Source organism: Oryzias latipes, chromosome 16 (assembly GCF_053564925.1).
Source record: "Oryzias latipes strain Hd-rR chromosome 16, Olatipes_Hd-rR_3.1".
Lineage (NCBI taxonomy): Eukaryota > Metazoa > Chordata > Actinopteri > Beloniformes > Adrianichthyidae > Oryzias > Oryzias latipes.
In genome coordinates, this window is record NC_136252.1 from 32,461,945 (window position 1) to 32,479,691 (window position 17,747).

The 17,747-nt window shown below is 41.7% G+C and overlaps 1 protein-coding gene across 23 annotated transcripts in view; it reads left to right on the top strand.

Moving 5' to 3' along the window:
- The window catches only part of syngap1b (synaptic Ras GTPase activating protein 1b), a 182,259-nt gene that overhangs the window by 104,648 nt on the left and 59,864 nt on the right, over nt 1-17,747 (top strand). For 2 of the 23 annotated variants that reach the window (XM_023964292.2, XM_078932593.1), the window contains exon 1: nt 478-1,684. The exons of 19 other annotated variants lie outside the window; for them this stretch is intronic. Coding sequence is in view for 1 of the 4 variants with exons in the window: in XM_078932583.1 (XP_078788709.1) it covers nt 14,540-14,558 (19 nt within the window). In the remaining 3 variants the exon portion in view is untranslated. Of the gene's footprint in view, nt 1-477; nt 1,685-14,524; nt 14,559-17,747 lie in introns of those variants that run through there. 2 more of the 23 variants (XM_078932587.1, XM_078932583.1) reach the window with 2 other exon arrangements.

A 17,747-nucleotide genomic window follows, 5' to 3' on the forward strand; every position in this document is an offset into this window, starting at 1 on the left:
ATCCCTGTTTGTCTGCAGCTGCTGCAGACAAGAGCATTATCTTCAGCTTTTTGCTCAATCACAAAGATAAATGATCAAATGCACATTTAAAAAAAAAGCAGAAAAAATATCCTGAAACACATACAAAAAAGTCGCTTCCTAGTTGTCATGGCAACCTATCCCAGATACCTCTCCAGCTCTGCATGTGCTGATCTGTGCTGGAAGCTCAACAAGCAGGATGTCATTAATGAAAGTGATGTTTCCATTCATCTCAGCCTCCTTTAGTCTTGTCAGAATCGTACTTAGAGGGGGGTGATGACACGCACCTCCTTCCTGCACCACGTGCACGGGCGCGTGATAGCAAAAAGGTGTGAGATGCGTATCTAGAGAGGATGAGGAAAAAAAGGGGAGGGTGAAGTAAGTGCTTAAAGTCGCTCCACAGCCCAGCAGGGGTCCGTCCATCCGTCTCCCAGCCCCACCTTTCCTGATCATCCCTCCATCCCTCTCTGCTGCTGGAGGAAGAGGAGGAGGAAGAGGAGGAGGGAGCGTGCAGAGCTTCGGAGCTGCTGCTGCCTCCGAACTGTCCTGCCCTCCTGAGCGGGATCAGGGGGGCTACCACTCCGAGGATTAAGTTTCTTTGGCTTTGTGGTGCAACCCGTCGTCTCGAGGGTCGTTCATTGCAGAGGAGAGCGCAGCGCGCGGCGCACCGGGGCGCGTTTTTCCAGCTGTGGCGCGCGAGTAGCAGGAAGCCACCGCGCCTCTACACGCACGCTGCTGCAGGCACATGGCCGCACCCCCCTCCTGAGCTCCTCTAAGCGCCAATCCTTTGGCATGCACACGTCGGGCACGCGCCAAGCCCCGCATCCGTGGAAGGTCTAAAAAGATGAGCGGAGCTGGCTCCGGCGCTCAGCGGCATCGCGCGTCCAGACCAGGCTCGGGCCGGAGGGCACCGGGAAGAGAGGACCGAGAGAAGCCGGGGTGGAGGAGCCCTTATCCGGACTGCTGCGGGAGGGAGGCAGTGGGAGGAGGAGAGGCGCCTCCGCGTGAAACTCCTTTTTTCCTGTCGTCTTACCTCTGACTAATTAATCTGGAGATGCCACATAACTAGCAGTGTGCTACTTAATAACTGTCAACACTCTGGCACTTTGGGGTCACCTTACATGAATTCGGCACTTTGGAGAGGACAGCTCCACTTTCATTAGCTGGTGTTTCTGTTTCCTTTAAATGCTTAAAAAGATTTTAAGTTTGCAAATAGTTTTTGACGCATTAAACTTAAGAGAATTACATTTTTATTGATGCACATGGATGGACCCAGGAAACAGGAGGGAGGACTGTTCAGACACAAGTTCTGTTTTTGTTCTTAAACAGGAAAAGTTTTGAAGTCTGTTTTTCCCCCTTGACATTTTGAGCAATATTTTTTTACTCCTTTTGGAACTGTTATACAGCCTTAATGACATAACCCCCCTCCCCAGCCAGTGGATGGACACCTGCTTGTCAGATGGGCAGATAAACATCCTGCAGGTGCTGATTGCAGAGAGTTATTCATAAGAATCACTGTGCGCTTGGATTATCCGCTCAGAACGGCAGAGATGCTTGACACATTTTAGCACAATCTGTGAGGATTGTGATTTTGCTGCCACCACTTTCCAGGGTGGGTGGGGGCCAAATACTGTGACCTGGACCTAAAGCACAACACCTGAAACAGGTACTGAACCTTTCTGTTTGGGCTGACACATTTCATCCATCCCATCCATGAAGCTGTGCGTTTTCTGGTTTTTGCAAAGGCTTTTTCTTTTTTTTTTGTTCATTCAACCTGATGGTCACGAAGTTTTGCTCTAAATGAGTGCAAATCCCCTCCTGCTTGCTCTTTTAACTTGTTTACTGTTTGTCAGATGTTCAGCGTCACCATGGAGTAAAACCTCATTTATCACCGAACAGCTGAGTCACTTATTCTCAGCATCAGCAGATGGTTTTACACAATGTAAAAAGCTCCATGGCAGTATATTTATTAATGTGAGCCCCATCCAAGAGAGAAGGGAGGAAAAAAACAACCACTTTCATGTGAAATAAACCCAAGCTGGAGCCAAATTTAGACCTTTCATCTCTCTGTACTGAAGCTGAAGTCGCCGTGTTTGCAGAGAAGCTCAAAAAAGACGCTCCTCTCCACATGGAGACCAAGGAAAAGCAATCAGTTTGGCTGCTGACTGACAGCTCAGGATGCAGCTCCTCCTGCTTCAAAAGTTCACCTCAGACTCCGCAAAACGCAACATAAAAGATGACGGCAAATATCAGCAAAAGGCCACCATCACTGTAGTCAATATGACTAATTTGTCTTTAAACAGCACAAAAACTACTTCTGTTATTTTTATTTTTTTTGGAGGGGGTGGGGTGCTCACTGAAAATCTCTGCTCTGCAGAAGCGTCCAGTTAGCAACAGATAAAAAAAAAAACACTATTTCATGCAGATCAGCGTTGAGGCTATAAAGGCTTGTCCAGATTTGTGTTCCACTGCCAAACTGGCTCAAACTGTTCTTGTAAAAGTTGTGATCTGCAGTGGAAATGTCCCGCTGTTGGCTGGAGGTTCTTCATTATTTGGGCTCATTTTAAATGTTTCTTTTAGAAAACTCTAGGTATTATTATCCTGTCCGTATAAAATATTGATACTAATCTGGAAGGGGGAAGTGGGGTTGTCTCTGTGTAAAATTAGCATGTTTGCTCATTGGCACCTCCTCCTCATGCTGGCTCTGCGATTGGTCGCTCTGGCACAGATCCTGCTAAGAGTTCAGGAGGGGGTTGAGGTCAGAACTGCTGAACACTTCTGTCCCTCAGGGTCCAAATTCTGCAGGTTTGTTAGATCTGGTCTTATAATCCCGGAATATAGACTTCAGTTTCTGACTTCAGACGAATTTCAATGACAAGATGCAACCCCACACCATCATACTACCTCTACCTAATCATGCTGCTTTTGCCATTTACAGCATTTGCTTGGGATTTGGTCTTTTGGTGCTTTACCACCAAAAACTAGAATTTTCGGATTTGTTACAAACCGAAACGGATTTAAATCTGCAGCAGAAAAGATTTGAGTTTCTTTTTTTTTATAGCAAGTTTGATATTTTTAATCCTATAAATGTACAGTTCTTTTTCCCTAAAACTGTTTGGAAGATTGCATCCTTTCAGAAAACAGGAAAAAGGCTGAGTAAATCTCACGTCAGGGCAAATTATGCACCAGCATCAACTATTGTCTTGTACAAAATGATCTAGTAACAGTACATGAATCCATCAGCAGATTGGGGTGACTGTACTGGCGTTTCTAAACCTTTAACGCTGACGTTGACTGATTTGGTTGAACTGTTGATGTTGCTGTGGCTCCTTTTGGCTACCAGGTGTCCCCGTTCTTTGATGTTTTAGGAAGACCGAAGATGTGAAGCTTCAAATGCTTTTATTTAAACTAAAACTAATTTCATGAACTCAATTGATCACTCTATTTATCTTAGTCAAATCCTATTGTTTAAAAGCCTTTAGTGTGATATTTTTGCTCCTGCTGTAGTGTGGTGCCTGTTTTCCACTGGGATAATTCCTGCTGCACATCTGATAGCCACACAGGGGTTTCTCTCAAAAAATCGGATTCCTTTATGCATTTACTGTTTTAAGCAGAATTTTTAGAGTCTGGGGCATCAATGTGTCCAAATCAGCTTGTTGTTGATAAGAATGTTTTATGATCTTTATGTGCTGTTGATGTCCACAGTCACTGCAGCTGCAGATGGAACTGCTGCAGAGTCTCTCTGAACATGTTTGTCCTCATGCTCCAGTGCTCACCAGGCAAAACTGGCCGCCCTGCAGAGGTGGCTGACCTACTGTGGTTCTGTTTTTCATCTGAGTCCAAGCTCAGAAGCATCAAATCTCGCTTCATCTGTTCCTGTTCCTGGACCTGTTTGCATCTTAGTATGTCAACAATCAACATAACGCAAAATAAAACCCTAACAATAATTTGCCTACCATTTTTAAAAGAACAGACTGAATTCATGTTGCTGCAGATGTCTTGTCCAAAATTCACACAGACACTTCCTGAGTGTTTTAAAAGACCCACTTCAAAAGAAATTGTGTTTTTAACATGTCCCTGTAGTTTTTTTTCTCATGATGGAGTACATATACAAAATAATTTAAGATTTAAGCTGCATTTTCTGAGTATTTCTTCATAAAGTTGTGATGGACTGGGAGCAGATAAAAGCCCCGTTGTAGGTACCAAAACCGTTGGACCTGGAACTTCCGTTCAGGGTCCTTTCGACTGAAGATAACGTCACACCACGTAGCCCCACTTGGACAAACTACGTAGCGTTGAGATCTGTTCGGGCTCTACAAATTTTCATTTCACGTTGCCTTTTGTAACCTAAAGTTATTTTCCCTCATAAATTGTCTGACAATATTCTTTCTAATTTTTATAAAGAGATTTTGCCACAATCCGCTTGTAATTCCAGTTTACGTTCAGCTGTGGCTGAAAATGTTGTCAGCACGGCTAAATGTTGTTTTTCCGGGTCCCGTTCTGCCAAAAATAAAACACTGGGCGTATTCAATATGCATTCAATAATAATCATAACAATAATAAAGGCACATTTAGAAGACAATCTCTCTCTGTGTCGGAGCTGTGTTTGTTTACAACAGACTTCGTAATATTTTCCTTTATGGTAGTATCGTAATTTGTCCAGACCAATCACTGTCTGACACGTCATCGGACCAACGGACAGCCAATCACATAATGTGACGTCAGCATTAGTCCCAGGACCCCGAACGGACGTTCCAGGCCGAACGGTTATGGTACCTACACCGGCATATGAAAAATGTTTCAGTTGGGTTGCTGCAAGTGAAGTGGGCGGGGCCACAAGCTCCCTGCTCTGCTCCATACTGATGCACCCACCTGTAGACGATTAGATTCCTAGTCACCTTTGTTTATCTCGTCCGAGCTGTCCCAACCTCTGGTGAACTACTGCCACTCTGCAGAAACTACACCTTAACCAACACAGGCTTCTTGATTTTGGCTAAAATAATTAAAACACCACTGGGAACACTTTGGAAATAGATAAAAGTATAGTTAGTATACTTAGTATACCAGTATAGTATACTAAGTATATCCAGAGAGGAAACAGAAGAAGAGCCTTCAACTGCAAAATAAAATAAATCTGCATTGAACAGACAAAAACCAGTAGTCTTAACCCCATGTAGGAGCCATAATGAAGGTGGCACAGGTGAGGTGCTGCATCATCAGCCAGGTTGTGGGTGTGTCACTGGGGGCGTGGTTTATTGTGACAGTTGTTCCCACAGAGGATGCTCTTTATATTGTTGTTCAAATGGTGGGTTCACATATTTAGAAAAATACCAGTTTTAGTAACTGTTTTTTTGTATTTATTCATCACACCTTAAAACTCAGACGAGACGGAAGTTGGCGTCTGATTTTTTTTAGCTTTTACAGTTATGGGTTTTACAGGGTATGAAGGGGGGAAAAAACATCAGATGCCCTCTTACCCCATACCTCAATATACCCTCTTAGCCTCATACAATTCAATTCAGTTTTATTTGTATAGCCCAAAATCACAACAACAGTCGTCTCGATGGGCTTTGAAATAAACATGAACTCAAAAGGATCATGAATACAAAGAGTTCAAAAGGGGAAATACTAAAATGAACTAACAAACTGACTAAACTAAACTGGACATCCCTGCCCTTAGACCCCCCTTCGTGGTAAGGAAAAACTCCTAAAAAAACGGATTCTGGAAAAACCGAAGAAACCTCAGGCTGGTCCGTGAAAGCATCGTGTGTCATTAAACTGTGACCACTGATTTAAAGCAGTGGTCTTTGGTGGTTCTTTCTCAGAAAGAGGTCAAGCATCACTGGATGCGATGCCATCAAGAGGCGTTGTCAGTGGGACTGCACACGCCACAGTGCTTCTGCATTTCATACATGTTCAGTGGGACTGTGGCTGTGTGCTAATAGGGGTAAAACATACCAAACAAAAAGCTGTTTGGCATGAGCAGGAAAGATTTAACGCGACATACTCAGCTCTGTTGCTCATCCTCTTAGAATTTGATAAAGAAAATAAGCATTTCTATAAACTTTTCAAGGTTTTTTTTTTGGAGGAAAGACATTTTCCTCACTTTCTTAAGCTGCATTTATGCTTCTGTCAGCATTAATTTGGCTTGGTTTGGTAGAACTCCTCAGTTCTCCAGAAAAGTAATCATACGTTGGCCTAATTTACGGTGCAACAGCAGGGATCTGTCTGCTTTCTTGATGTTGTAAATATATCTGAACTCACACTTTTGCAAATGTTGTTGCTTCCAGATTCACCAGTAATTTAGCTGCATTTGAATTGTTTAGCCTGAAACTTAAAAAAAAGTCCCAGATTGACAACAAATTACAAAGTATTACGGCTCAAACATGAGGATTGGACTTCTTGTACCTTTCAGTACTAAACTCTGATGGAGTTAATGTTAATAATGCAGAACTTTTACAAAATGAGAAAAAAAATAAGATAGAAAGGACAGAAGGGTTCAAACTTCATGGGAAATTCGATAGTTAGGGAATTAGCAGTATTTCATCATTTGAATTGGACCAAACCTTTCACCAAAAATGTAATCAGGTTTAAAAATACACATTAAAATCAGAGGAAATGGCTTCAAGGTATGAACAAATGTCTGGTTATTGTTACAATTCCTCACTGAAGTTCCTTAACGCTCCTTTTCCCTTTCAAATTAATCAGTTTCAATTCATATTTAATGTTATATTTACACAGATTCTGGGGCTGCAGGGATTAAAGAAAAAAAATATGTGAAGCTGTTCAGTATTGCTATAACGATATCATTTTTTTCTAAAACTTTTATGGAGTTAAGGAAAAAAGAAATGAAAAAAAACTTTAACTTTGCATGTTACTTTGAAATAAGTTCAGGAAATGTTCTGATACATTTCAAATAAGGTGGAAAAGTCCAGAAAGAACTACTCCAATGAAAATGGTGTTTTTTGTGTTTTAAACATGTTCTTGTAGCAGTTTTTTTGACATACATGAAGAAAATTAAGCTTTAAATTACATTTCTGAGTATTTATTTATTCAAATCATTGTTAACCAGGAGCAGATACAAAAAAAGCTGATCAATATAAAAAACTCTGGGATGGCAACAACATTCCTGCCGCGCTCCATTCCGATGCATCCCCTTGTAGACAGATAGACCCGTGAACGTCTTTGTTTTCTTAGAGCTGGAAGTGGGTCTTTAAACAGGATTGTGTTTAGTTGTGTGGTTGGTGGGTCAAATTCCCCGCTTTGTGCACTTTGTGGTTGTCAGGAAGGCCTGGGCAGTGCGGACACAGTTAGCTGTGGGGCTGGTGTGTCTCTGACGAAAACAAACTCCGGCAGAAAGGTTTTGCGGAGACGCTGCAGCGTGAGGGAAAGGTAACCTTCTGGACCTGTTGAGCTGCATCCCGCTGTACCCCCGCCTGTGGGGTCCATGAGTGTTTTCTGTGTGCTAATTACATCCATTTCCCCGTTACCGGTGACCTCAGATATGACTGCGACTTGAAGCTTTTGTAGTGGCAGTTCACGGATCAACAGCAAACATGGAACAACCCGTCAGTCTGTAATAACAAAGGCAAACATACAAAAAAGCCCTGAGCGCTTCAGTGCTATTAAGACACCCACTCCCTCTCCAGCCTCCATCTCGGGCTCTGGTCTCCCCCCTTCCTCAGCTCTCCCTCCCACTCTCATTACCACTCTCCCACATGTATTTTCCTCCACTTCTCTCCCTTCCTTTTTCCTCTGTTCAGCTGTCATCCCATCTTTGCTCCTTATACTTTTGCTCTCGCGCCGTCCCTGCTACTCCTACACGTACACTCATCCCCCCCTCCCTCAACGCCATTTCTTTCTTTTTTTTTTTTTAACCAACCTCTTACTCATGTGTGTCTACATCCCTGCCTCCCACTCTTTTAACTCTGTCTCTCTCAGAGGGTCTTAGCTGGAAGCGATTGCCACCCACACGTTCCCTCTTCAGCTTTCAGCCTGACATCAGATTTACATTCACAATGAACAGCGTTTCACATGTTTCCCTGCACATCTCTGAGCACGCACACGTGAACAGAAAGGGCCTGCTTGCAGCTACACGGGAACACATGCGCTTGCTTTGTGTGCAGGATGGAGGATTGTGTTGTTCTTGTGGAGACTGTGATCTAATGCTGAAAGCATACAGTTGCACAATGATTCACTTTTTGGATCATGCAATTACCTTTGCAGTTCAGATCACGCCGTTTTCAGAAACATCTTTCCTATTTTTGACAACAGACTGCCTCTAAAATCTCTGAGCTCCGAACATTTACCTGTGAAAAAGTTTAGTATTTCAGCAACCAGAGTGCAAATGTTTTATCTTAAGCTTTTTAGGTCCTTTTTTAAAAGTAAACCATTGGGTTCAGGTCTTTCGCTGCGAGGACAGAACTTGCTCAGACTGAGGAATCTCTGAGCAGTTCCTGGTTCTAAACCAGGGTCCGCTTGGGTGAATTCAGACTGAAAATTTGTTCCGGATTATCCGGGGGAAATGAACTCTGGTTCACTTTAAGTGAACCAAATTTGTCCAGACTGAACACACCGTCAGGCATCACGTGCACACCCCATGCACGCAGCATCTGCACGACTCAAGTGTGGTGTATGGACAGCGTACGACAGCATCACCTGTGCATCACAAGTTCGTACAACTTCTAGTCCCCTTAGAAATACTTCTCGATGCACGTACCACGTGCACGACAATGGTACGTTCCATTTTCATGACTTCTCTTAAGGTGGTCGTACGAGCCTCAGAACACACCAGCACTCCCCTTGAGATCAGCCACTCCTCCGTACGACCCCCTCACAGGCCCGGACAACCCAAAAACCCGCAGCATCCGTACCAGTCCACCACCACCAACCCCTGTGCAGGTGCATAAGCTTCGTCTTCTTTTGAGAATTCTACTATTTATCTATTTAACTCTGTGATTTTCACGTCTTTCCATTCGTACTTTTGATTTGACGGGGGGGGGGGGGTAATATCTCAGCACTGCGTACAATATGCAGATATAAGTAAAAAACCACACCATTTAAAACACAGAAGCACATATGCAGACACGATGTAAAAGTTTACCCAGAGCATCCAAGTCAATCAATCCTAAAGTGAAAGTTTATTTATTTGTTTTGTCATTTCTAAGGTGAATTATGATTTTAAAAAATGGGAATGTTAGTTATTGTTATGCTGTTTAGGTTGAAAAAGATGTATTGGTTTATTAATAGTTTTAAAAATGAATCCTATAAACATAAAAAGAGCAACAAAAAAAAGAAAAACAATAAGTCTGCAACTTCTGCCTTCAGGCTTTGCCTTATTGGTTTTATGAAGGATGATTGTCTTCAGGGGAATTTTATGAAATTATAATTTTTGTTATTGTTAAGAAAACACAGTTAAGTCAAAAGTAAGAGCCAAAAAATGGGAAATATAAGTGTTATTATTTATCTTTTTCTTTTCACATTTTGTTGCTTAAAACAGATTTTCTTTTTCGGACATGAATTTATGCACCGCCTCTCCCAGAGCAAGAAACAGATTCTCCTCCACAATCAGGGGTGAAAGGAGGTGAAAACTTACTCCACTAAATACGGTGACACACTTTTTCCTTTTTCTTTTTTGCGCGGGGCTCATGAGGATCCAAACAACAGAGTCAGGCCTGCAGAACTGAGTCACACCCCCCCCCCCCCCCCCCGCCTCCCCCGCCCCCCGAAGCTTTTACATCATCTGTAATCAACACTTACATAATAGTATTTAAGAAAAGGTGCAGCAAGCCAATCAAAACGAGAGATGTTTCTTCTTTTTTTCTTCTTTTTACTGCTGAGTGTCTCTCTTTAGGCATGTGTGTGTGCTGTTATGGCCTGTATGATGTCTAAACACCTTCTGGGCTTATGTCTGAAAATAAAATAAGTTAGGTACTCTTAGGTGGGAAAAAAACAAGGTTTCCATGGCAACATAAAAAAAGGACACAGAAAATGAGAAAGAAAGGTCTTAAAAAGGGCCTGATGTGACTTTTTCTTTTTGTTCTTGACTGATGCTTCTGTTAGCGCCTCTAAAGAGGAAAGATGAGAGGGGCTGGGATTGGGTTTAAACGGACATTAAAACAGGAATGCGGCTGTTTGGACGAGGCGGTGAAGACAAAAACAAAAAAAAAACATCCTTTTGGTGATCCTTTCTCACCCCCCTTCAGAATCTTTGCAGAACCTCAGGATGCGCTTCTTTACAAAAGAGTCGGCACTGCCGCCCACAGCTCACCTCACCTCACCTCACCTCGCTGAGCACATCAGGAAAGAAGCAAAAATGCTGCTTCATGTTTCATGGTTCCTGTCCCTGTTGGAGCTGAAGATCATTGCTCTCTGGAATAAAAAAAAAATGCTGCTTGCTTTTCCTTCTTTTAGGCAGACATTCAAAATGCAGGACAGAAGTACAACATTTTTCATTGTTTGTAACCAAACACGAAAGATAAAATTGAGTAAAAGATGTGCAGTTTAATATGTGACAGACGTCGGATCAGTCCTTCATTCACCTGTTTGAACAAAGACAATTTTTATTAGCTTTTACAGGATTTTCAAAGATTCAGGATCTTTTTATTGTCAAAAGTGCAATTAGTTTGAAAATTTGGCAAAGATGCTAAAAATGTCTGTGTTGTCAGACCCGGGGAAAACATGCAGAAAAATACCTAACAACATTTCATCCAGTTAAACGCTCCAGCTGTGTAAACCCTGGAGATGCAGCGGCGAGGTCCGACCTGGAAAAGAGCCCGGTGTCAGGTGCAGCAGGGAGGCGGTTCGTGACTTTGATAAATGCACTCTCAGGGCTGCAGTTTGCTCCAAATTCAGAGGGGAAACTCCTCAAACCCAGAAATTGGGACACAAGCCGTTTAAGGACAACTTTTCCAGGATCTTCCTGAGATGATGAGGGCAGCTTTTTGTTACCACATTTCATAAAACCTTGAGACAGACTTTGTTCCTTTCATGAAGAGTACCACTACACATTCACAGCAGTGAGATTAAGGAAATTTGTATTGTATTTTTTCCACTGCATAAAAGCTTAAATGGACCTATTTCTCAAGTGTCTTCTTTGCAAAGTTTTCTTAAATGGAAGTTAAATGGACCGACTTTTCAGAACTTTCTGTTGGGAATTCCAAACTTTTAATCCGACTAAAGGAAAAACAGGACCCCCCCTGCTTCCTGTTTTTCTGAATCATATAATCAATAAAACAAATAGATTAAAGAAATGCTTTTGAATTTAAGGATACAAAGGTGCTTTTGACTCAAAGAACAAAAATTTATAACTTGTCAAGCTGTCAGTCTGAAATTGAATATTGAAGCAGAGCTCAGAGGGTTTTCTCGGCTGCCCCCTCTCCCTTAAAGAAAAGCTTCCTTGCAGAGATTAAATGAATTTAAGGTACACTTTCTCTGCAGTGTTTTCTGAGTCTGATTTCAGACTCGGGAATCCCAAACTAGCCCAGTCACCATCCCTCCACCGCCGTGTATGACAGTGAGTGTAAGGCGGGGCAAATATGTTGTTCCATAAACAAACAAAAGAAACCCTTTTCCTTCCACAAATCAGACGATTTGGGGTAGTTGTGGATACTCCACCCTCATTTGGTGATAGTTGGTGCTCTGCAGGTGGAGCTCCTCGAGTGATGATGGTTCAGGAGATGAACTGAGCGGGAATTTTACTCTCTCTGTATTTATGCGGAATAGATAACAGCTTCAAGAACGCAGACAGATAAAAACCTTCAGGCTCCATGACTGTCAGATGACATCCAACACACCCTCTCTGAAGTTTCTGTCTGATTACCCTGAGGGTTTGGGAAACACGACTCCCAGTTCGCTTGTTCCTTGTCATCAGTTGTTTGGTTTTGTTCTTGTGATACAGATGCCAGCCGTTCTTGTGCTGTCATGGAAGCGGTGGACTGGATTTTAATGGCCCTGGAATCTTTTTTCTATTGGAATTTCAGGATATTTAAAATACAGGGGTGCAGGAGACGCTGTTGCCAGATTTTACAAAAAGAAGAAGACTGGACATGTCTAAAGTTTGATTTAAAGAGGAATTTTGTGAATACGTATGATAAATATTCAATCAAAACCAACAAATCAGAGGAATGATTTTAACGTAGTTCCTTCAGCTGTCGGACTGATCCCTGCAGTTATACATCGTATCAGCAGCTGAGGCTAATGAGCTGCTTTTGAGTCTTTTATTTTTGATTCTGACACTGAACAAGCTGTACGACATTTATATAACTATGATGGAACCCTGTCTCAGTCGGAGAGTGATTGTAAGTAATGTAACCGCATTTGTGAGAAATCTCTGTTGCTATGGTTACATGCAGCATTTTAACCCACTAGGGAGTAAAATACCTCCAAGCAAAAATGTATAACCAAAAATAGATGACTTTTTCTAAATGTGTTTTAATGTGTAGGATTGTGAATATCAAAATGAAAGTCCAAGCAAATGTATTTCCCACAAGACAAAAAAAAAGATATTCTTTGCTGCTTTACAATCCTTAATGGGACAGTAAATTTACCAGAACTTTGTATTTCCATTTACTATTTACTAGTGCCCTTCGTATACATAGTGAACATCTAACATTAAAGGGCTCCTTCTGATTGATCAAATGCCTAAATGGATCTATTTGACTCTTTAAATACTTCAAGGTGCCATAAGATCCTTTCAGCACAGTTAAGGTTACCATTTATTGCGATTTTCCCTGTCTTTTGCAATATGCGAATTGCACAGCTTGATATCGCGATAACGATAGACGTAGGATTTTTTTTGCAGACCTAGTGTATGGCTCATCTGTTCTCGGAGCGAAGCTAAGCTCAGTTCAATTGGGAAAGAACCGAGACCACCTCCAAGAGTGGTTGCTGGTCCCGGAGCGCGGCCCGCTTGGGTTATTCAGACTGAAAATTTAGTGGGGGGAATCCAACTCTGGTTCACTTCAAGCGAACCAAATGTTTCCAGTCTGAACACATCCTTAACTTCCACTTTTTTTAATTCAATTCCTTTTTATTCAGATAGCCCAATATTACAACACAGTTGTCTCAACGGGCTTCATTAATTGTGAAAAAACATAAAATCATTTATAAAATACAATATCTGATTGCTAAACTAAACAGGCTCAAGTAAAGAGGGAAACCCTGCCCTTCTTGGTAAGGAAAAACTGCTAAAAAAACAGATTCTGTAAAGTGTTTTGAGTTGAATTCATCATCAACACAGGCATTATTAGAAAACAGATGTTTACACAGATATTAGTTCGTATATCCAGTAGATTCAACATGGCTTTAAAAAATGTGTCCTTCTGTCTGATGAGTATGAGATAATGCCCGACGAGGTGTTCATTGTCAGAAATTGAAGCAGAAGACGAAATTCACCATCTGAATCGAGGCCTTCGCATCGTCCGCTAACTTCTGACATTAAACACCCGGTGAAAGACGATATGATCTATGATAGATTCACACACGACGTGCATTCACACACATGCCTGCAGACTTTGGACACAACTTTCAGTCTCTCCTTCTATTTGACAGTTGAAAAGTTTTCGTCAATTGCTGCCGTTGTTTTGGGCTCCAAGGAGAAGAAAACAATTTACCTTCACTGTCATGACGAGTATTATCAAACTGTAAAGCCGGGATTTCTGTCAGAAAAATGAGAGACTTTATTATTTAAATGATGGGATCACTGTCACAGGGAAGAAATGGTGATGCAATGAGACGTGTGATTGGTTAGACTGATGGTGTAAACATTTGAGCCTCTAAGCTTAATTGGTGGAAACAGTTTGAAGTTGTTCAATATCCGAGCCAAAGTTGCAGTGGTTGGACCAAGTTAGGATCCTGGAATCGGTGGGATGGCTAAATCCTGGAAGGCCTGATTTATGATGTAAATACGATAGCATCTAAAAAAGCTAATTAGTTAGTTTTAGATCCATTTGGTGGATCCTCATTACCTGCAGTAAAATTTTTACGTGTGGATGAAGATTTTCCAAAAACAAAATCCATTCTGTTTCAGTCGCAGCCAGAATTGACAGATCCGGTTTCTTCGGTGAGACCTCTGCTGTTCAGAACACGGCACAGATTCACAAGCTTTTGTTCCTGCACGTCTGACTTCCTATCAGGACTCCTGGAGTGTCCTTTCCCTGACCTCCCGCTTTCCCGCCGCAGGACTCAGGAGCCAAACAAACAGCTGGGAACAGGGAAAGCAGTTTTTGCTTGTGATTTCTCATGAACGCAAAGGCTTCATATACATCCATAGCATGTCCCCCCTCCAGCTGTCAGTCATCCACCCTACAGGTGGTGGTTCTTAAAACTGGGACGAAGAGACGCTGGCATACTTACAGCAAACTCTGTCTTGGTTATTTATTTGATTCTTTCCCCCCCGTCATGCGTGGGCTGCTGAAAACGTTGGGACTGCAGACAGAGAGACCGGCAGGCTCGCAGTAAAAAGATTGCCATTTGGACAGGTAAATGAAAGAGAGTGGAAGGAGAGGGCAGAGAGGAGAAAATGAGGAGCACGTATAAAGGTAAGCACGGAGAATATGGAGGGCTTTTGATGCCGGTCATATTTGAAGGGAAAGAAAACAAGAAGAGGTTGCCGGGAGGATGGAGAAATGATGGGCGAAAAGAGAGATGGGGGGGGGGGGGGGGGGTTGAGAGATTGAGGGATGAATGCACTGTTATGTAAAATAACTGCGTGGGAGAGAGGAGGTGTGCGTCTGAGCTTCAGAGCGTTCCCACACTCTGAGGCTGAAAGAGGGATGGAGGAAGGAGAAAGCAGACACGTAAAGTGTGATTAGCTGGAGAAGTCCGAGCCTGAAATGAACACAAAATAGGAAACCAGACGACGTTTTGGTGATGATTTTTAAGAAGTGGAAATGTTTCTGCTCTGTTCGTGTGGCTGAAATGATTCTTTTCACAACGGTGTTGACAAAATAGGTTGATTTTTGCTTAAAGATGTTGCTGTGACAGAATGCTCTGATGAGATTTAGACAAAAACAGTGAAGTTTTCCAAAGGAATGATGAATTCCTGTCTCCTCCTTCCTTCTGGGTCCATCACAGCCTTTTTCTTTCCTAAACCAGCTTAAACCAACAGATGGCTTCCAGTCAGTGAATCTCAATGACAGAATCTTCTTTAGTGCCTGCATGTGACTCACATTTGCAAAGCAAATGACATTTCCAGCAGCCTCCGCTGCACTCTGAGTTTTCTGCTAATTAGAACATCAGCAACAAGCATGCTAATACTGGAAATGACTGTGTTTTCCATTTACATGCAGCAGAGACCTGTGGGTGGTCATCATGGTTGGAATGGCGTACATTAGCAGAAACAAACAGCTGACTGGACATTTTCACATCGTTCACTTTGATTTTATGCTTCTTTACCAAAACTATGCGGTGAAGTCTGTAGTTCCTGCGTTTAGTTAATTAGTCAGGTTTTGTTTATTCTGCAAATATGTTTGATAAAAATTAAAAACAACAAAGTTTTGTTTGGAGGTGTATGTCATGGATTCATCCTTCTAATGCAAATTAATTCTAGAAAAGAGTAGAAGGGCTGGAAATATACTGAACTTTGATAATGATGTCTTTTTACAGATGAAACCATTTTGGGAAATGGTGGTTGGTGATTTTATAGAGAAGCTGTGGATCCAAAAACTCCACATGACACGTTTAACTTTTGATGAACTGTGTGACGCTGTGGGAACTCTGGTGGCGCCTGCTCTGCCGCCAGTTCCTTCCAAGAAGCGCATTGCCATCCGGTTGTTGGTCATATGAGTCATTTAATTTGAAAAAGTTGTTTCCTTTGAAGTTTTTTGATTTGCCTCAGAGACCACGATCTCCAAGCTCAAAAACTCATTTTGTGAGTTTTTTAGAAATTGTTGTATTTCCATTAGGCAAATTTATTATTCCAAATCCTATTTGGGCATCTTCATAGTCAATGCAAATGCAGCTGCTGAAACTGCATTCTGTCAGACTCATCAGAGTGGGGCCCACCTCCAATTCCTTTTTGAAATTTTGAGGGGGGGAGTGTAAGTCCAAACGCAGAGGATGGAGGAACTTTTCATCCTTTGAGCTTCTTGGCTTCTGCTGCAGAAGCCAAGATGTGTTTTTGTTTTTTTTAAAAGGATCAGATTGAAGTGTAATTTTTCATATGGAGTTCTAAACTCAAAAATGAATTTTCTAATTGCAGGCCTGACTTTCATTTTCAATTGTCAATTGGGAATTGTATATTACTTTGAATTGTGGGGGAAAAAAGCGTCCTTAGCGGTTTGGCCCAATTGCAAAAATGTATAAAAATTGAAAAAAAAATGTTTATATTATATTCTGGAAATCGTGCTTTAAGTTTAAGCAACAACATCTGGTGGCAGAAGACATTCATCACATTGTTCACAAGGATGTGAATTTGTGTGACATACGTTGAGTCTTGGACTGTTTGCGTTGGTTTGCTTTAAGTGGAAACTTGTCTTTTACAGGGTTTTGTTCTACAAGGCAGCTGGTCTTTTCAGAACTGGATCCTGTGATCATAAAGAGAAAAAAAAAAGCTGATGATGATGATCAATTTTCACCAAACACAAAGTTTTTGTTGTTTCAACAAACCTTTATCATTTACAAGATGTCCAACTGTACACATCAAAGAGGGAAACATCTGACAAATAGTTGTTGTAGCAATGCAAATGTGTTCTCTGTATAGGACATTGTTAAAGCTGAATATATCTCCCAGCCACTGTGTACTGCTGAATTTACTCCATTTGGTATCTATAGAGGACATTTGGGGCTTTCCAGTGATACCAAATGTGAATCGGTGGGAATTGCAGTTTTTTTTGGTGGATTTAAAGACATTTTGACTGGACAATTTTCTTTCTCTGATAGTCAGGAGGATATGGACCCATGCAGCTGATGTTGCAGAACAATATCCATAATCACTTGGTTTAAGTAAGTAACAGCACTTGAGAGCAGCAGATGAGTATCCTCAGATTGTTTGACATCTAAAAGGACACAAAAGTGCGAGCTGAAATGTCTGCAGGGCGCTCAGATAGCATCAGCAACCTCCTGCCTACACATCCTCCCAGCTGAAGATTACAGCCGCTTTCGAGTGCGAGTAGCCCTCTGTGGATTGCTGTGCAGGAAAGTGCACTGAGTCGCACCCCACTTATTAGTAAAATACATTTTGTCCTAAAAAAAAAAGACTTTAATCCCAACAAAGAATTTCCGTAATTGTTAGGAAATTTTAATTTATAATTTACAAAGTCTCCAAACCAAAATGATGGATTTGAAAGAGTCAGTTTTTCCATCGCAAACAGACTGACACTGCAGGACCACAATGATGACTGAATAATTTGCCCCTCTTTTGCTGGAACAGATCGTCTTTACAGCATTAAAATCTCAGCTTTTACATGAGCAGTTCTTGAATCATAATGGATGTTCATCTTGATGTTACTTGTCCATTTAACTCCTGGTTGGTGCTGGTCTGTGCTCACTTAAAGCGGAGCCTTTCGTCAGTGGGAGGCTCTCTCCTCAGCAAAGTAAAGTGACAGAAATTGCATCTATTAGGTGTATGTTTGTATTTCCTTTCAGTTGAGGCACTTTGCTGGATTTGTTAGAAGTTACCTGCACTACAGAAAAGTGAGAGCTCTAATTGGCTGGAAAATTACTCAAAAAGCTAAGATTGGGGTTTTTAACCTTTTTTACCTGCACTGGCCTTAGAAGTCATTTACCTC